The 21,562-nt window shown below is 37.1% G+C and overlaps 1 protein-coding gene and 1 pseudogene across 2 annotated transcripts in view; one reads left to right on the plus strand and one right to left on the minus strand.

Annotated features, from left to right (window-relative positions):
- The window catches only part of LOC131808304 (E3 SUMO-protein ligase RanBP2), an 84,225-nt gene that overhangs the window by 51,667 nt on the left and 10,996 nt on the right, over nucleotides 1-21,562 (minus strand). For both annotated transcript variants that reach the window (XM_059134289.1, XM_059134290.1), the window contains exons 2-3: nucleotides 1,410-1,477; nucleotides 29-140 (exon numbers count right to left, since the gene is read on the minus strand). In XM_059134289.1, coding sequence (XP_058990272.1) covers nucleotides 29-140; nucleotides 1,410-1,477 — 180 coding nt within the window. The remainder of the gene's footprint in view (nucleotides 1-28; nucleotides 141-1,409; nucleotides 1,478-21,562) is intronic.
- On the plus strand, nucleotides 7,302-18,213 carry LOC131807693 (small ribosomal subunit protein uS19-like; annotated as a pseudogene).

Below are 21,562 nucleotides of genomic sequence, written 5' to 3' on the forward strand. Positions count from 1 at the left end.
GGCTATATTTTAATCTTAAATGCTTTACCTTGTAACATTCAACAGCTTTGTCTATATTTTCCTCCACTTCATGAAGAAGACCAAGAAATCTGTGAGCTTTGGGATCTCTTTCTTGCACATTAATATACGCAGTTATATATCTGTTTAAAAATAATAATACAAAAATAATCTTCAAATTATAACATTCAGATCTATATTTAATTCCAACCTGAAAAGTACATCTTAAACCAAAGCAAACACTAAACCAATCCACAGTTATTCTCATTATTGACTACCACTATTTACTTAAACTAGAATATGCTAAAAACTCAAAAGTATTCATAAAAAGAATAAACACATACATACAAAATTAACATATACTTATTTTACCATTAACTACTACATTTACAAAATGGTTTTTTCTAATGCTACCCATACATAAGGAATGAACACATAAATTGCTTTTCCCCAATTACATTTCAATAAAGCACTAAAAAGTTTTACACAGAAATTAGAAAAAGATTATAGTAAATATTTACCTTTTCTTATTGTACTATTCACCTTTTAAACAAGAAAGTAATATCTAATAATAGTACTGTTCCCAGCTAAAACAGAGCAGAGGAAAAATTACTAAATAAACTAACAAACGTAGGTAATATCCATTTCTTAATTCAAGTTAACAGCTAAAAAATAAGCAACTTCTGGGCTCAATAAATATTATATATAAATATATACATAAACAATAAGTATATCTATATATACACCAAAAACCAAAACTGGAGGAAAAAGGGTCACATTAAAAAGGAACAAGGTTGACAGTCCCATTGCTGCTAGTTAAATAACGGTGTTATTATTTTCCTTACCTATCAGCATTTTCATCTTCCCATAAATGTCTTTAACCTATCTGCTCACCTCCCTCCTAATTTCCTGCTTTAAGGTACTCTAAATCAGGAATTAGATCACTGAACTTCTTGGCCTTAGGAGGTGAGACAAAGCCTCAGACTGTTACCTACTGAGTCAAAGATCTTTTACACAAGCTATTCTCCTCTCCAGAAATCACAGTTTAATTTTGTATTCATTGGTATTTTTCCAGCTGATTAAAGTACCAGATATCTAACCAGTAAGAAATTTAAAACAGCATGGCTCTCTTTTGTTCCTTAGAAGTGTTTTAAGCCTAATGATTTCTTGCCCTAAGTATAAATAAGCGGCATGCATGCAGAAAACACTCGTTCTAGGCTCAATCTCCATGGAATTAAGGCTAGTCCTTTGTATCAGTCTGGAGTGATATAATAACTGATTTCCAGGACATACATAGGAAGAACTGCTAAAACAGAAAACATATTATTTTCACCAATTTCAAGTAAGAATACCCAGGTGGAGGTGGGGAATGACTTTAGAAAACTAAAGCATGTTTATAGTTTGGTACTTACTTTTTAGCAAGATCATATTCTTTAACTTCATAGTACAGCTTTGCAAAATAGAATCCTTTCATTGACTTCTAAAAAAAAATTAAGAGTTCTTTTAATTTTTCATATTTTAAATTTTGTAAAGTATTCGTAGAACTAAAAATCTACGCTAGTAAGGTTACTATTAACATACTTGATTCTTGTTCACCTAAAAGGTATGAAAAAAAAACTGCCTGCAAAAATGGACATATATCACATGGAGCACCTGGGTGGCTCAGATGGTTAGGCCTCTGCCTTCAGCTCATGTCATGATCTCAGGGTCTTGAGATCGAGCCCCACACCGGGCACTCTGCTCAGCAGGGAGCCTGCTTCCTCCTTCTGCTCAGCAGGGAGCCTGCTTCCTCCTTCTCTCTGCCTGCCTCTCTGCCTATTTGTGATCTCTATCTGTCAAATAAATAAATAAATCTTTTAAAAAAATGCACATGTATCATAAAAATCATGATTCCATGTTTTAGAATGCCCATCATTAAACAAAAAATAAATTTAAGAACAGCAGGAAAAGATAACATAAGAAATTAAAAATTTATGAGGGAGGAGTAAAGATGGCGAAGAAGTAGCAGGCTGAGACTACTTCGGGTAGCAGGAGATCAGCTAGATAGCTTATCTAAAGACTGCTAACACCTACAAATCCAACGGGAGATCAAAAAGAAGAAGAACAGCAATTCTAGAAACAGAAAATGAAACACTTTCTGAAATTTTATCTAATATATATATTTTTTTTCTTTTTTATATTTTTTATTTATTTGTTTTCTTTTTTTAATTGTTTCTTTTTTTTTTTCCTGAACCTCTTTTTATCCCCTTTCTCCCTCCATGATTCGAGATCTTTTCTGATTTGGTTAAAGGGTATTTCCCTGGGGTCTTTGCCACCCTTTTAGTATTTTACTTGCCCCCTCATATACTCTTATCTGGACAAAATGACAAGGCGGAAAAATTCACCACAAAAAAAGAACAAGAGGCAGTACTGAAGGCTGGGGACCTAATCAATATAGACATTGGTAATATATTAGATCTAGAGTTCAGAATGATGACTCTCAAGGTTCTAGCCAGGCTCAAAAAAAGCATGGAAGATATTAGAGAAACCCTCTCGGGAGATATAAAAGCCCTTTCTGGAGAAATAAAGGAACTGAAATCTAACCAAGTTGAAATCAAAAAAGCTATTAATGAGGTGCAATTAAAAATGGAAGCTCTCACTGCTCGGATAAATAAGGCAGAAGAAAGATTTAGTGACATAGAAGACCAAAGAACAGAGAATAAAGAAGCTGTGCAAAAGAGGGACAAACAGCTACTGGACCACGAGGGAAGAATTCGAGAGATAAGTGACACCATAAACGAAACAACATTAGAATAAATGGGAATTCAGAAGAAGAAGAAAGAGAGAGGGGAGCAGAAGGTATATTGGAGAGAATTATTATAGAGAAATTCCCTAATATGGCAAAGGGAACAAGCATCAAAATCCAGGAGGTGCAGAGAACCTCCCTCAAATTCAACAAGAATAGGTGCACACCCCGTCACCTAATAGTAAAATTTACAAGTCTTAGTGACAAAGAGAAAATCCTGAAAGCAGCCCAGGAAAAGAAGTCTGTAACATACAATGGTAAAAATATTAGATTGGCAGCAGACTTCTCCACAGAGAAAAGGCAGGCCAGAAAGAGCTGGCATGATATATTCAGAGCACTAAACGAGAAAAACACACAGCCAAGAATACTATACCCAGCTAGGCTATCATTGAAAATAGAAGGAGAGATTAAAAGCTTCCAGGACAAAACAAAAACTGAAAGAATTTGCAAACACCAAACCAGCTCTACAGGAAATATTGAAAGGGGTCCTCTAAGAGAGAGCCTAAAAGTAGTAGATCAGAAAGGAACAGAGACAATATACAGTAACAGTCACCTTACATGGCAATACAATGGCACTAAATTCATATCTCTCAATAGTTACCCTGAATGTTAATGGGCTAAATGCCCCAATCAAAAGACACAAGGTATCAGAATGGATAAAAGAACAAAACGCATCTATATGTTGCCTACAAGAAACTCATTTTAGACCTGAAGACACCTCCAGATTTAAAGTGAGGGGGTTGAAAACAATTTACCATGCTAATGGACATCAGAAGAAAGCAGAGGTGGCAATCCTTATATCATATCAATTAGATTTACAGCCAAAGACTATAATAAGAGATCAGGAAGGACACTTTATCATACTCAAAGGGTCTGTCCAACAAGACGCAACAATTTTAAATATCTATGGCCCTAAGGTGGGAGTAGCCAACTATATAAACAAATTAATAACAAAATCAAAGAAACACATCAAAAATAATGCAATAATAGTAGGGGACTTTAACACTCCCCTCACTGAAATGGACAGATCATCCAAGCAAAAGATCAACAAGGAAATAAAGGCCTTAAAGGACACACTGGACCAGATGGGCATCACAGATATCTTCAGAACATTCCATCCCAAAGCAACAGAATACTCATTCTTCTCTAGTGCACATAGAACATTCCCAGAATAGATCACATCCTCGGTCCTAAATCAGGTCTCAACCGGTATCAAAAGATTGGGATCATTCTCTGCATATTTTCAGACCAAAATGCTCTAAAGCTAGAACTCAATCACAAGAGAAAATTTGGAAGGAACCCAAACACATGGAGACTAAACAGCATCCTTCTAAAGAATGAATAGGTCAACCAGTATATTAAAGAAGAACTGAAAAAATGCATGGAAACAAATGGTAATGAAAACACAACGGTTCAAAATCTGTGGGACACAGCAAAGGCAGTCCTGAGAGAAAAATATATAGCAGTACAAGCCTTTCTCAAGAAACAAGAAAGGTCTCAAGTACACAACCTAACCCTACACCTAAAGGAGCTAGAGAATGACAAAGAAAGCCTAAACCCACCAGGAGAAGAGAAATCATAGAGATCAGAGCAGAAATCAACGAAATAGAAACCAAAAAGAACAAGAGAACAAATCAACGAAACTAGGAGCTGGTTCTTTGAAAGAATTAGTAAGATTGATAAACTCCTGGCCAGACTTATCAACAAGAAAAGAGAAAGGACCCAAATAAATAAAATCATGAATGAAAGAAGAGAGATCACAACTAACACCAAAGAAATACAGACAATTATAAGAACATACTATGAGCAACTCTACACCAACAAATTTGACAATCTGGAAGAAATGGATGCATTCCTAGAGACATATAAACTACCACAACTGAACCAGGGAGAAACAGAAAACCTGAACAGACCCATAACCAGTAGGAGATTCAAACAGTCATCAAAAATCCACAAACAAAAGCCCAGGGCCAGACGGCTTCCCAAGGGAATTCTACCAACATTTAAAGAACTAAGTCCTATTCTCCTGAAACTATTCCAAAAATTAGAAATGGAAGGAAAACTTCCAAACTCTTTTTATGAGGCCAGCATCACCTTGATCCCCAAACTAGACAAGGATCCCATCAAAAAAGAGAACTACAGACCAATATCCTTGATGAACACAGATGCGAAAATTCTCACCAAAATACTCACCAATAGGATTCAACAGTACATTAAAAGGACTATTCACCACGACCAAGTGGGATTTACTCCAGGGCTGCAAGGCTGCAAAAGGAAATTAAAGGCATCCAAATCGGCAAAGAAGAAGTCAAACCATCACTCTTCGCAGATGATATGATACTATATGAGGAAAACCCAAAGACTCCACTCCAAAACTGCTAGAACTTATACAGGAATTCAGTGAAGTGTCAGGATATAAAATGAAATGCAAAGAAATCAGTTGCATTTCTCTACACCAAAAACAAGACAGAAGAAAGAGAAATTAAGCAGTCAATCCCATTTACAATTGCACCAAAACTATAAGATACCTAGGAATAAATCTAACCAATGAGGCTAAGAATCTATACTCAGAAAACTATAAGGTACTGATGAAAGAAATTGAGGAAGACACAAAGAAATGGAAAAATGTTGCATGCTCATGGATTGGAAGAATAAATATTGTGAAAATGTCTATGCTACCTAAAGCAATCTACACATTTAACGCAATTCCTATCAAAATACCATCCACTTTTTTCAAAGAAATGGAACAAATAATCCTAAAATTTATATGGAACCAGAAAAGACCTCGAATAGCCAAAGGGATATTTAAAAAGAAAGTTGGTGGCATCACAATTCGGACTTCAAGCTCTATTACAAAGCTGTCATCATCAAGACAGCATGGTACTGGCAGAAATAGACCCTCAATTCTATGGTCAACTAATCTTTGACAAAGCAGGAAAGGATAGCCAATGGAAAAAAGACAGCCTCTTCAATAAATGGTGCTGGGAAAATTGGACAGCCACATGCAGAAAAATGAAATTGGACCATTTCCTTACACCACACACGAAAATAGATTCAAATGGATGAAGGACCTCAATGTGAGAAAGGAATCCATCAAAATCCTTGAAGAGAACACAGGGAGCAACCTCTTTGACCTCAGCCGCAGTAACATCTTCCTAGGAACATCGCCAAAGGCAAGGGAAGCAAGGGCAAAAATGAATTATTGGGATTTTATCAAGGTCAAAAGCTTTTGCACAGCAATGGAAACAGTTAACAAACCAAAAGACAACTGACAGAATGGGAGAAGACATTTGCAAACGACATATCAGATAAAGGGCTAGTGTCCAAAATCTATAAAGAACTTAGCAAACTCAACACCCAAAGAACAAATAATCCAATCAAGAAGTGGGCAGAAGACATGAACAGACATTTCTGCAAAGAAGACATCCAGATGGCCAACAGACACATGAAAAAGTGCTCCATATCACTCGGCATCAGGGAAATACAACTCAAAACCACAATGAGATATCACCTCACACCAGTCAGAATGGCTAAAATTAACAAGTCAGAAAATGACAGATGATGGCAAGGATGCGGAGAGAGGGGAACCCTCCTACACTGTTGGTGGGAATGCAAGCTGGTGCAACCATTCTGGAAAACAACATGGAGGTTCCTCAAAATGTTGAAAATAGAACTACCCTATGACCCAGCAATTGCACTACTGGGTATTTACCCTAAAGATACAAATGTAGTGATCCAAAGGGGCACATGCACCCAAATGTTTATAGCAGCAATGTCTACAATAGCCAAACTATGGAAAGAACCTAGATGTCCATGAACAGATGAATGGATAAAGAAGATGTGGTATATATACACAATGGAATACTATGCAACCATCAAAAGAAATGAAATCTTGCCATTTGTGACAACGTGGATGGAACTAGAGGGTATCATGCTTAGCGAAATAAGTCAATCAAAGAAAGACAACTATCATATGATCTTCCTAATATGAGGAAGTGGAGATGCAACATGGGGGGCTGGAGGGTTGGAAAAGAATAAATGAAACAAGATGGGAGTGGGAGGGAAACAAACCATAAGTGACCCTTAATCTCACAAAACAAACTGAGGGTTGCTAGGGGGAGGGGGGTTGGCAGAAGGGAGTGGGGTTATGGACATTGGGGAGGGTATGTGTGAGTGCTATGAAGTGTGTAAACCTGGCGATTCACAAACCTGTACCCCTGGGGATAGAAATATATGTTTATTTATTTATTATTTAAATAAATTAAATTTATTTAATTTATTTATTTAATTAAATTATTTAAGTATATATTATTATTTAAAAATTTTAAAAATAAAGAAATTAAGAATTTATAACAGCAAGAAAGCTGAAAAAAGATGTGGTGCCACTCTCTCACTTTACAGATAACTAAACAGACAGAAACCTGCTTTCTTAGGGAAGGCAAGGTATACTAAAATCTTCTCTTGCCATATTCATGTCTTTATGGGGAAAAATAAGGAAGTACTTCTAACCCATTACGGCATGGAGGACTCCCCAGTCCAGGTACTGTTTGTTGTTCTCTCTACAGATCAGTGTTTTACACTCAAGGAATTAAAAAGGTAGAAATAAAAGTTGAATACTTCCAGTAATAAACCAAGTCCACACCCTGGCTCTTTTATTTCCAAAAGTTCGAAGTTTAAGATCCTGGGACACACCAGATTCTATCATACACACATGATAAGGGTACACAGCCAAAAACATAATTTCTGAAAATTATACAAGGACACCGGAAAAAAGCAATATATTAATTGAAAAAAGAAGTCTACAAAGCAGTATGTTTTCATTTATTCATTTGATTTCTTTAAAAATGCAGATTTAAGATTTGTTTGTTGTGCCTGCTATCATTCACCAGGTACTGGGGCACCAGTAGGACACACAAAAAAATCTCTGTCTTCAAGAGGCCTGCATTTTAGGAGAGATGACAAGCAAACCATTAAAATTACCTATAATATAGGAGCAGAGAAGAGTGCTATTTTATAGTATTTCATCAATTATTTCCAGTACACCATATTTCGACAAAGCTAGAATCACTATATATCTCACAAATCACAGGAATCCTAACACTGCTGCCTGTTCAGTTGGCAGTGTTTCTTCTTTCTTAGCTGGTAATGTTGGTGGGACACAATGGCATCATATAGAACATCAAATGTTCTATAAAATAAGAGTCGTCGGGAAACGTCCTTACTAAGGGGATTTTGATCAGATACCTAATAAGGTGAAGAAGTGGTTATCTAGGGTAGACTAGACAGCAGATGGACTGTTTGCCCACTGTTAACTATGTTTCAATTTTTCCTTTTTAATCAAACCTACAGAAAACATTCTTAATCACACTCATCTTCTTAAAATATTCTTCTCAATGACTTCAAAGACACCATGCTCTCTAGTTTAACTTCCACCTTAGTGGCCATTCCTTCTCACGCTCTTCCTCACACTGACTTCCCCACAAAGCAGTCCTAAAACCTCTTCTCTTTCAGATCTCTTCTGTGTCAAATACTGAATCTCACCTATGACTACTGGTAGTATATTGACTCTCAAATATGTATCTTTGGTTCTCACTTTTCCTAAGCTCTAAACTTATGTGCAAAATATCACCAAAATCTGTCAGTTCTACCTTCTACATTACCTCAATCCACCCATTTTTTTACATCTCTGTTGCTATTACCAAAGTTCAAGTCTGCTATGATTTCCCTCTAGGACTTCTGAAAAGGCTAATTCCTTCCTGTTTCCCTCTATGTATTTTTCCTCCCATCCAATTCATTCACCAAAGGGGTATCATTTCAAACATAAGACAAACCATGTTACGCTTTTGCTTAAAATTTAAAATCCTTCTATGGCTTCCATTATGCTTTGAAAATACCCAAATTTCTCACCAAAGGCTAGCATGACATGAACTTTACTTCACCTAGTCCTTGCATACTATAGGTTAGCCAGTGACTAAAACCAGAATGCATCTCTACAATTGGGGCAGCCCTGGGGAATCTGTTTTAAACAGGCCAACAGCCGGTATTGATATGATAGGATTTCTTTTTTTTTTTTTTTAAGATTTTATTTATTTATTTGACAGAGAGAGATTACAAGTAGACAGAGAGGCAGGCAGAGAGAGAGAGAGAGAGGGAAGCACACTTCCTGCTGAGCAGGAAGGACCCTGAGATCATGACCTGAGCCGAAAGCAGCGGCTTAACACACTGAGCCACCCAGGCGCCCCGATATGATATGACTTCTATCCATCACTTTCAATATCAGAGTGAGAAATTCAATGAATGTACATAAATGAAAGAGAAACTATGGTTCCCTTAAACAAAACGCCTCATCATCTAGAGACACATGTGAATGAACGAATAAGATTCTCACTATCCTAGTGAAACCACAACTAAGGGGAAATGAGCTTGAGAATCACCTGACCAAAACAAAACAGAAATCCCTACTAAGCAAGACTCTAGTCTGGCACAGTGAAACAGTTAAGTATCAATTAAATAGAAGGCTCTCCATCCCCCACACCTGCCTCTCACCTCCCCTTACATCTTGGGGAGGCAGGGTTGGGTCCAGCATATCTGTTAAAAACGTAACACGGGTATTCTAAGTCAAGTGAGTAGAGAAAAATTCCAGGGAAGCAAAGGGGGAAAAAAAAAATCTACATTTTCAGTAGGAATACAGACCCAGAAAAGTGGGGTCTCCCAATCCTTCTGATTTTAAATTTTGAGCAGATGTCAGAAAAGGTACCATACTGACTTTGGGCACTCAAATCCTCAGAAACCTCACTTTTCGGTCCTTGATGTCACTTCATCCTATCTTTGTGAAGCAGAATTCACCTATCACTGGATTTGTTCACTCACGAATGGCTAGGTTTACTTAACTTAGATCTTCACCCCACATGAGCTGGGTTTAGACCTTCATGAGACTAGCCGGTTTTACTCTGATAATGGATTGTCTCCATAATAATCCTGCTCAGTACAAGAGAAACCACAGTTCAAACACTGACTGCCTGCATGAGTTTGTGTGATGAACAATTAACTCAAAGCTAACATCAAGGCAGGACAATGCAGAAGGAAAGTGGTATTTCAGATAGTTCTGAATAGCATTCTCCTACTATCATACTAAAGTATGCCTGCTTCATTATTTCTCACAAAATCCTGTTAATTTCCTTCACTGAATTTATACAGTTCATAAGTATTTTTGTTTTTATAGCTATCTCTCCCTCAAAACTGTAAGGCTCAAGGTGCCTGGGTGACTCAGTGGGTTAAAGCCTCTGCCTTCGTCTCGGGTCATGATCCCAGGGTTCTGGGATCGAGCCCCACATCGGGCTCCCTGCTGAGTAGAGAGCCTGCTTCCCCTCTTCTCCGTGTCTGCCTCTCTGCCTGCTTGTGATCTCCGTCCGTCAAATAAATTAATAAATAAATAAAATTCTTTGAAAAAAAAAAAAAACTGTAAGGCTCCACTGAAGTAAGACCCTGTGGTTTGCCCACCACCATGCAACCAGGAACATTAACTGGCAGATGTTACATATTCACTATTTATTGAAATACACATAAATTTGTGTACCATTATTTCTTAATAAATTCCTAAAAACTGAATAACTAGTTCAAAGAATATAACTAGTTCAAAGAATATAAATATCTGAACCATTTACTATATTGCCAGTAGAGTTTATAGCATAGTTTATAGTTTATATGCCAATATGGTTTATAGCCATACAGTTTATAACAATCTACTTCTCCACTCAGTATTTGAATGCCCCAGAGTACATACTCCTCAAAATTAATTAATTTTTCCCGGGTGCCTGGGTGGCTCAGTGGGTTAAGCCACTGCCTTCGGCTCAGGTCATGATCTCAGGGTCCTGGGATCGAGTCCCGCATCGGGTGCTCTGCTCAGCAGGGAACCTGCTTCCTCCTATCTCTCTCTCTGCCTGCCTCTATGCCTACTTGTGATCTCTGTCAAATAAATAAATAAAATCTTAAAAAAAAAAAAAAAATTAATTAATTTTTCCCATTTCTTCAATCACTGCCAACTTGGTAAGCAGAAGAGGTACCACTAAGTCAACCTAGCATTTCTCTGATTGCTAAGACCAATTTTTAATATTCACACTGAAATATTTAGAGTATAAATTCTCTACTAATATACTATGGCCATTCCCAAATTTCAAAGAGCAAAGAAAAGATTCTCTTGCTAATTTTTAAGGGTTCTTAACCATACAGACATCTGAGGGTTTTTTGGTTGTTGTTTTTTGAAGCCAAGAGTCAAGGGTCCAACCAAGTGCACCACCCAGAAGCCCCTCAGAGCTTTCTGCAGCTTTCCCAAATTGTCATTTATCTGTGTTTATGTGTTTGTGAAATAAAGCTTCAATTTTTATGCAGTAAAAACTATCTTTACTGGTTCTTCTTTTTTTATTCTTTTTCAGATTATATGGTAAAAAAGGTCTTTCTCATTTGAGTTGAAAACTCATCTGTGTTTTCTTTCAGTTTCTCTAAAATTACTTTTAAGTCAAACTTGTTTTGGTAAATAATGAAGGCAAGAGCACTATTTTTTAAAAATAAATGATTAAGGGGCGCCTGGGTGGCTCAGTGGGTTAAAGCCTCCGCTTTCCGCTCAGGTCATGATCCCAGGGTCCTGGGATCGAGCCCCGCATCGGGCTCTCTGCTCTGCAGGGAACCTGCTTCCTCCTCTCTCTCTCTCTGTCTGCCTCTCTGCCTACTTGTGATCTCTGTCTGTCAAATAAATAAATAAAATCTTTTTAAAAAAATAAATAAATAAATAAATAAATGATTAAACCCAAAAAATCATTAAACAAAATGTCAATTGTTCAAGCAACATCTATTGTATAATCCATATTTTCTCCATTGTTTTGGAATGTCACTTTGCAATGTCACATAAATCTATGTTATGGCATCTTAACTTAAAACCCCTTTCTCCTACTATACTTCTTAGTTCTCATCAAAGAAGGTGTTAAATAAGCAGATATGTGGGGCGCCTGGGTGGCTCAGTGGGTTAAGGCCTCTGCCTTTGGCTCAGGTCATGATCCCCGAGTTCTGGGATCGAGTCCCACCATCGGGCTCTCTGCTTAGCAGGGAGCCTGCTTCCTCCTCTTTCTCTCTCTACCTGCCTCTCTGCCTACTTGTGATCTCTCTGTCAAATAAACAAACAAAATCTTAAAAAAAAAAAAAGCAGATATGTTTTAAGTCATAAAAGCATACATGAAGATTAAAAAAATTTTAAATTACAGAAAAGTATAAAGGTGACAAGACATACACACAAACACAAAAAAAATCTTTTGTTTGTATCTTACACTACTTTCTCTCTTTTTACCAATACTGCTCTCTTTTTACCAATACTGCTAAATAATTTTCACAAGCTCTGACTGACAAAGTGAGGGGAGACAGGGCAATAATGGGACACAGATGTGGACAGTTATTTAGGGCAAACGAGCATGAATGTGTTTTCAGGCTAAGAAAAACAGCCAGTTGCTTCAGAAAACAGCCAGTTTTAATGAAAAGGGGGCAATAAGGGCTTAGGAAACTGAAAGGGGTAACAAGAAAAGGGCTAACTTCAAGGGGAAGTACCTTGAAAAGGAAATTTACAGTTGACAGAAGAATGAATAGGGCCTGGTGGTTCACTGCCAACACTCTCAGTTTACCAATGATGAAGTAAGGTAGTTTGTTGAGTAAACATGTGAAGAATTTGAGGTGCCCAGTGAAATTCTAAAACAGAGACTGAAAAGAGTAAGTGATCAAGGACAGGTGCAAGGCCCAAAAATAAATGCTCACCTATACGGTCACATAATCTCCAACAAGGATGCTAACAACACTCAATGGAGAAAAGACTGTTTTCAACAAATGGTGCTGGGAAAAATGGATAATCATACGCAAAAGAATAAAGCCAAACTCTTACTTTACACCATCTGCAAAAATGAACTCCAAACGAATTAAACACCTAAAACTAAGATCCAAAACTATAAAACTCCTAGAAAAAAACATAGGGGAATAACTATATGACATTTGATTAAGCAATGTATTTCTTGGGATTGACACCAAACACATGGGAAACCAAAGTAAAAATAGACAAAAAGAAATAAATCAAACTTAAAATCTTTTGTATATCAAAGGACACAATCAATAGAGTAAAAAAGTCAACCTATAGAATGGGAGTAATATGTGCAAACCATACAGCTGATAAAAGATTAATATCTAGGATATATTAAAAAAAAAAAAAACACACACTCCTACAATTCAATAATAAAAAAATCAAATAACCCAACTAGAAAACAGGCAAAAGACTTTATAATAGACATTATTCCAAAAATGATATATGAATTCCTAAAAGCATATAAAGAGCTGCTGAACATCACCAATCAAGGAAATGGAAATCAAAAGGGCGCCTGGGTGGCTCAGTGGGTTAAGCCTCTGCCTTGGGCTCAGGTCGTGATCTCAGGATCCTGGGACGGAGCCCCGCATTGGGCTCTCTGCTCAGTGGGGAGCCTGCCTCCCCCTCTCTCTCTTTGCCTGACTTTCTGCCTACTTGTGATCTCTCTCTCTCTGCCTGTCAAATAAATAAATAAAATCTTTAAAAAAAAAAATCACCATGGGATACCACTTTATATTCTCTAGAATGGCTACTATGCAAAAAGGGAAAAAAAAAATGAAAATAACAAGTGTTGGTAGTGGTATGGAAAAGTTGGAACCCTTGTGTATTGTTAGTAGAAATGTAAAATGGTGGGACACCTGGGAGGCTCAGTTGGTTGAGCAGCTGCCTTCGCCTCAGGTCATGATCCCAGCGTCCTGGGATCAAGTCCCACATCGGGCTCCTTGCTTGGCGTGGAGCCTGCTTCTCCCTCTGCCTCTGCCTGCCATTCTGTCTGCCTAGGCTCGCTCTCTCTCTGATAAATAAAATCTTTAAAAAAAAAAAATGTAAAATGGTGCAACCATTATGGAAACAATATGGTAGTTCCTCACAAAAGTACAATTTAAACTACCATATAATCCAGCAATCAAACTTCTGGGTATATAACCAAAAAATGAACAAATGAATGTAAACAGAAAGATAAAAATTGTAAGCACAAAAAGAAATGCTGGAGACCAAAAACATTATCATAGAAATGAAGAAAGCCTTTGATGGGCTTACTAATAACCTGAAGATGGCTTAGGTAAGAATCTCCAAACTTAAGGCTATCTCAAAAAAATCTACAAAACTGAAAAGCAAAGAGAAAAAAAAATAAAGACAAACAAAATATCCAAGAACTGTGGAATAACTACAAAAGGAATAACATCCATGAAATAAGACAAAAAAGAAAGAGAAAAGATGAAGGAACAGGAGAAATATCTGAAACAATAATTACTATGAAATTCCCCCAACTTAATGTTACACAAAAACCCACAAATCCAGAAAGCTCAGATCTAGCATGCTCAGAGAGCATCGAGCAGAATAAATGACAATAATAATAATATTAATATACTTACACATATCCTATTCAAACTACTGAAAATAAAAGACAAATGACATAGAACCTGGAGGAAAAAAAAAAAAACCTCTCCTATGACAGGAGCAAAAGTAAAAAAATCACATTTGACTTCTCAAAAACCATGCAAGCAAAAGAGTGGAGTGAAATATTTAAAGTTGAAAGAAAAAAAGAATTCAATACTCCACAAGAAATGGGAGAAATATTTTCTCACACAAAATTGAAGGAATTTGTTACCAGTACATCAGCCTTACAAAGATGTTGATAAATTAGAGAAAAAAAAAAAAATGATACAGATGAGAAATTCACATCTATGTAAAATATATATATACATGAAGGTAAAATAAAAACAACTATTTTTCTTTCTCTTAACTGATCTAACATATACCAGTTTCTCAAAACAATACCAACACGTATTTCTATTATGTATGAGAAATGTATACAAAATTCCCAAGTTTACATACATGCTCATGTATTTTATATAAAAATAAAATATGTGATGGCAATGACACAAAGAAAAGGAAAATTTAAGATTACTTTATTATGAGGTGCTCACATTACCCATGAAGTACTATAGTATTATTTGAAAGTAGACCTGGATTAGTTGTAAATGTATACTGTAAACTCTAAGGCAACCACTAAACAAGTAAAAAAAAAAAAAAAAAAAAAAAAAGCGTAACGTGCTAAAAAAGGAGCAAAACTTGAGTCACAAAAAATTCTAAGTGAAAACCAGGGAAGGTTGGGGCGCCTGGGTGGCTCAGTGGGTTAAAGCCTCTGCCTTCAGCTCGGGTCATGGTCCCAGAGTCCTGGGACCGAGCCCCGCATCGGGCTCTCTGCTCAGCGGGGAGCCTGCTTCCTCCTCTCTCTCTCTGCCTGCCTCTCTGCCTACTTGTAATCTCTGCCTGTCAAATAAATAAATAAAATCTTTAAAAAAAAAATAAAAACAGGGAAGGCAGAAAAAGAAGACAAAAATATAGGAAGAACTAGGACAACAGAAAATAGCAATAAATATGATAGCTCTTAACACAACCATATCAATATTAACTAGAACATCAATAGTAGATGTCTACCAGTAGATAATTTTAATCCACAATGACAATATCTAACATTAACTATATGTTGTCTACAGGAAACCCCAATTAAATATGAAAACAGATTAAAGGTAAATGGCTGAAAAAAAGAAATCACTAACTCAAAAAGATATATGCATCCCCAAGTTCACTGCAGCATTACTTACAACTGCCAACATGTCCACTAACAGATGAATAAAGAAAATGTGGCACACATATACAACAGAATATATTCTAACCGTAAAAATATGAAATCCTGCCATTCGCAATAACATGAGTTGATTTCAAGGGCATTAAATGAAATGTCAGAGAATGACAAATACAGCATGATTTCCCTTATATGTGTGGAATTTCAAAAAACAAAAACAAAACAAAGACTCAAGATCACAGATAGAAAAAAGACTGGTGGTTGCCAGAGTTGGGAGGGTGGGCAAAAATGGGATTGAGCCAGGCATGGGGCTCCTTGCTGAGTAGGGATCCTGCTTCTCCCTCTGCCTGCATGTCCCTTGCTTGTGCTCTCTAGTACACACTCTTTCTCTGCCAAATAAATAAATTAAATCTTTAAAAAGAAAAAAAAAAAATGCAGACAAGAAATAGATTACCTAAACAGGACTATATCTATTAAAGAAATTGAATAAATAATAATCTTCCAACACTAAAAAGCACCAGGTTCCACTGGTGAAGCCTATCAAACTTAATGAAAAAGAAATTATACCAATTCTCTACACCCTTCCAGAAGATATAAGCAAATAAAATAACTCTTAATTCCTCCTATAAGACCAGCATTACCTTAATACCAAAACCAGACAGAAACATTACAAGGAAATTACAGACAAGCATCACTCACAAACACAGCTACAAAAGGTCCTCAACAGAGTATTAGTAAACCAAATCCAACAATGTATTAAAAAAGAATTATACGTCAAAACCAAGTGGGGATTTATCCCAAGTATGCAAGGCTGGTTCAACTTTTAAAAATGAATTAATATAATCCATCACATCAACAAGCTAAAAAACAAAAACAAAACAAAACAAAAAAACAAAAAATTCATGATCACATTAATACATGTAGAAAAACATTTGACAAGAACTCCACACCCATTCACAATGAAACAAACAAGCAACAAAAACAATGCTCCGGAAACCAGGAATAGAAGCAAATTCCTCAACTTAATAAAAAATATGTACAAAAGCAAACATCATACTTAATGGTAAGGAACTCAAAAGTTTTCTCACTGAGATCAGGAACAAGGCAAGGATGTCCCCTATCATCAAGGATGTCCCTTTACATCACCATCATAGTGAAAATCCTAGCTAATACAGTAACAGAAGAAAAAAAAAAAAAAAGAAAAGAGAAACGAAACACAGGTTGGAAAGGAAAAAATAAAACTACATTTACAGACGACATGACTGTCCACATAGAAATCCAAAACAACTGATGAAATAATCCTGGAAATAATAAGCAAGTTTGAAGAATAATAGGGTAATACAAAAAAGTCAATCACTTTCCTATATACCAGCAATGAACAAGATGAATTTGAAATATGAAACACAGTAGCACTCATATTAGCACCCCCAAAAAGGAAATGACGGTGATCCCGGAACATTGTGGGAGGTGGGGGTGCCATCCTTCTGCACAGTTGAAAATCCATATATAATTTTTGACTCCCCCAAAAACCTAACTACTAAAAGCCCGCTATTAATTAAAAGCCTTACTAATAACTTAAGAAGACAATTAACACACAGTCTGTACATGATACTATATGCTGCATTCTTACAATAAAACTAGAGAAAAAAATTAAATCATAAGGGAAAATGTCATAAGGAAGACGGAAATACATTAATACCCTACTGTATTTATTTTTTAAAAATGGCACAGAAGCAGACACATGCTGTTTAAACCCCGTTTTCACACGTCAAGTATAGTTATAAACCTAACAAGATATGTGTAAGAAAAAAAATATATATATAAGATCTGTAAGAGAGTAACTACAAAACTCTGATGAATGAAATCAAAGAACTAGGGGCACCTGGGTGGCTCAGTTGGTTAACTGACTGCCTTCAGCTCAGGTCATGATCCTGCAGTCCCAGGATAGAGTCCCCCATCAGGCTCCCTGCTCAGCAGGGAGTCTGCTATCAAAGAACTAAATAACTGAAAACATTCCATGTTCATGGACAAAAGATCTGATCTTAACAAGATGTCAGTTTTTCCCAACTTCACCTACAGATTTGGTGCAATCCCAATCAAAATCCCAAGAACTTATTTTGTGGATATCAATAAAGTGATTCTAAAGTTTATTATAGAGGCAAAAATCCCAGAGTTGCAAAATATTGAAGAAAAAAATTAGAACTGACACTTCCTCACTTCAATACTTATTATAAACCTAGACTAATCAAGACAATGTGGTGTTAGGTGGTCCCTTCCAAAGAGCTGATAATGTAGCATAAGTGGAGCAAAAAAAGCGCACCTTCCACAAGTTCACCTATCCTGGCATGGACTTCAACCAGCTGCTGGATGTGTCCTAAAAGTCATTAGTGCAGCTCTACAGTGCCTGGCAGCAGTAGGGGCTCACCTGGGGTTTGTGGAGGAAACAACACTCAGTGTTGAAGCATGTGTGCAAGGCCAAAGAGGCTCCCCAGATGGAAAAGGTGGTTAAGATGAACCTGTGGGACACGATCATCCTGACTAAGGGTGGTGGGCAACATGGTGGGTGTCTACAATGGCAAGACCTTCAAATAGGAGGAAACCAAGCCCAAGATGACTGGCCACTATCTGGGTGAGTTCTCTATTACCTTCAAGGCTATGAAGCACAGGCCTGGTACTGAGACCACCCACTCCTCTACTTCATCCCTGGTAAGCAGCCTGTTCAGTCAATAAAGGAACAGACGTCTCAAAAAACCAAAACAAAACAAAAACAAAGTATATCAGCAAAATAAAAAACAATAACAAAAGTATATTAGCAAAAATATAAACAAAATGGACGCATACAGTTAACTGATTTCTGACAAAAGAGCAAGGGCAATATAGTGGAGGCAAAATAATCTTTCAACAAAGAGTATTGGAATTACTGACATCCACACACAAAACCATAATAAAAATAATAACAACAACACAGACCTCATACCCTTGCAAAATTTAATGCAAAATGGATCACAAACCTAAATGGAAACATAAAACTATAAAATTTCTAGGAGATAATGGGAGAAAACCTAAATGACCTCAGGTTTGGTGATACTTTTTAATATACAACACCAACGGGACAACCCATGAAAGAACTGATATGCTATATTTCATTAAAATTAAGAATTTCTGTTCTGGGGGTACCCAGGTAGCTTACTCGTTAACCATCTGCGTTCGGCTCAGGTCATGATCCCAGGGTCCTGGGATGGAGCCCTGCAGCAAGCTCCCTGCTCAGCAGGAAGCCTATTTCTCCCTCTCTCCCTGCTTGTGTTTCCTCTCTCCACTGTGTCTCTGTCAAATTTAAAAAAAAAAAAAAAAAAAAAAAAAAAAAACTTCTGTTCTGCAAAAGACGCTGTCAAAAGAATGAAGATAAACCACAGAATGGAAAAAATATTTGCAAGAGAAACATTTGAGAAAGAACTATTACCCAAAATACATGAATTATAATAAGAAGAAAACAAAATTTTAAAATGAATCAATGGGGGTGCCTGGGTGGCTCAGTGGATTAAAGCCTCTGCCTTCAGCTTGGGAGCCTGCTTCCCCCTCTTTGCCTGCCTCTGCCTACTTGTGATCTCTGTCTGTCAAATAAATAAATAAAATCTTTGCGGGGAAAAAAAAAGAATCAATGATCTGAGCACATCACCAAAAAAAAAAAAAAAAAGTAATAATAATACAGACAGAAAATAAGTATATAAAAAAATCTACATTGATTTACCTGCAAATTAAAACAAGATACCATTACATATGTATCAGAATAGCCAATGTCTAGAACACTTACAACACCAAGCAAGGCTGTGGTGTTACAGGAACTCTCATTCATTGCTGGTAGAAATGCAGAATGGTAGATACACTGTGGAAGACAGTTTTGCAGTTTCTTACAAAACTAAACATAGACATGCACTTGTACACACACACACCCAAAATCTGAAAACCTAAACATACACTTAAATGATCTAGCAATAGTGTTCCTTGGTATTTACTTATAAGAACTGAGAACTTAAGTCACCCAAATTCCCGCATACAAAAGTTTTATAGTCAAATCTTTGAAGCAACCAAAATGTTCTTCAGTAGGGGAATGAATAAACTGTAGTACATGCCGTTAATAAGATATTATTCAGCACTTTAAAACGAACTATCAAGCCATGAAGAGACATAGAGAAGACTTATGTACACATTACTGAATGGAAAAAGCCAATCTGAAAATGTTACATACTGTACGATTCCAACTATAAGATATATTGAAAAACGCAAAACTATGAGGACACAAAAGATTAGTGGTTGGGGTGCCTGGGTGACTCAGTGGGTTATGCCTCTGCCTTCAGCTCAGGCCATGATCTCGGCATCCTGGGACTGAGTCCCACAATGGGCTCTCTGCTCAGTGGGGAGCCTGCTTCCCCCTTTCTCTCTGCCTGCCTCTCTGCCGAGTTGTCATCTCTCTCTCTCCATCAAATAAATAAATAAATAAAATCCTTAAAAAATAATAAAAAATAAAAAAGATTAGTGGTTGCCAGGGACTAGGAGTAAGGATGAATAGGCTGAGCACAGAGGATTTTTAGTACAGTAAAACTACTCTGTGTGACACAATAATGGTAGATATACATCATTATGTATTTGTCAAAACCCATAGATTATACAACACCATAAATAAACCCTAAGGTAAACTACGGACTTTGGGTGCCAATGATATACCAAAATACGTTCAACTGTAACAAGTATACCACTCTGTGGGGAACACTGATAATGGGTGAGGCCAAGCATTGTGTGCAGGCAGGGAGTTATGTGGGGAGTATCTGTACCTTCTCTACAATATTGCTGTGAACCTTAAGGTGAGAAGAGGCCACAGGAAAGAAGGCAGGAATGGTCTGGGAGCAAAACAGACTGTGGCCATCCAAGGTTAGGAGGGAGATAGCACAGTAGAGGGCAAGAAACCGATCACCACACCAAGGAGTCCACTGGGGTAAGACCCATAATATTAAGTCATAGTATTAAGTCCCATAATACTTGGCTTTGAAAGCAAAAGAGGCCAAGGAATTTAAAAATCAGAGAGATCTGGCGCTGAGAGCCCAAAAGGCATACATAAAGCACAACAGCCTACAGAGATACAGCACAGAAGCAGCAACTTGAAAAATATCTGCAGTATACAGCGAGGAAGAGTTATTTACTCATCTCAGAGTGTGTCACAAAGAGGCAAGGATAACAGGGAGTCCCCTCCAGGAACAAAGGAGCTAAGAGGGGCCATTTCCCTCCAAAGACCCCAGCATAAACACATGACCACCACTGGAAAACACAGTGCTATTACATTCGCTACATAACTTGCTTATACCAACCAACGTTCCTTCCCCATGCCACCCCACGCTTCTGTGGACCTATCCTTCCCAGTCACACTTCCGTCAGTCTCAGCCCTGTCTGTGGGTACCTGCCCCAGAAGATCAGTGCAAATCCTGCCCACACCACACCTCTGACCCATGCATTTTTATCAGTTCAGCAGCAGTGGCAGCAGATCTCATTTCACAAAGAGCCCAGCATGTACCTAGCTAAAACATGGCCACCCCAGCAGGGAACAAACACTCCCACAACAGGCAAAAAGAACCTCTAAAGATGACTGGACTAAAGAAAAAATTGGCCAGAACAGAATAGCAGAGCACATCCAACATGCAGAGGAGACACTCCCTGAAGCACCAGGTCCTGGGAAACAGGGGACACTGTACTACAAAGGCATTACATCTCCTTTTCCTAAGGCATTACCTTCAAGAGTGGGAGACACAGCTGACTTTCCTAACACAAAGAAACAGAAAGTAGGGCAAAATAAGGAGACAGAAGAATATGATTCAAATGAAAGAATAGGACAATAAACATAGCAAAACAGATATAAATAATATACATGATAAAGAATTTAAAGTAATATTCATATAGATACTCCCTGGACTTGAGAAAAGAGTGGAAGACATCAGTGAGACCCTTAACAAAGAGAAAACAAAAATAATAATAATAATAATAATAATTTTTAAAAAAAATCCAGAGGTAAAGAATATAATAAATGAAATTT

The sequence above is a fragment of the Mustela lutreola genome, chromosome 9, assembly GCF_030435805.1.
Source record: "Mustela lutreola isolate mMusLut2 chromosome 9, mMusLut2.pri, whole genome shotgun sequence".
Classification (NCBI taxonomy): domain Eukaryota; kingdom Metazoa; phylum Chordata; class Mammalia; order Carnivora; family Mustelidae; genus Mustela; species Mustela lutreola.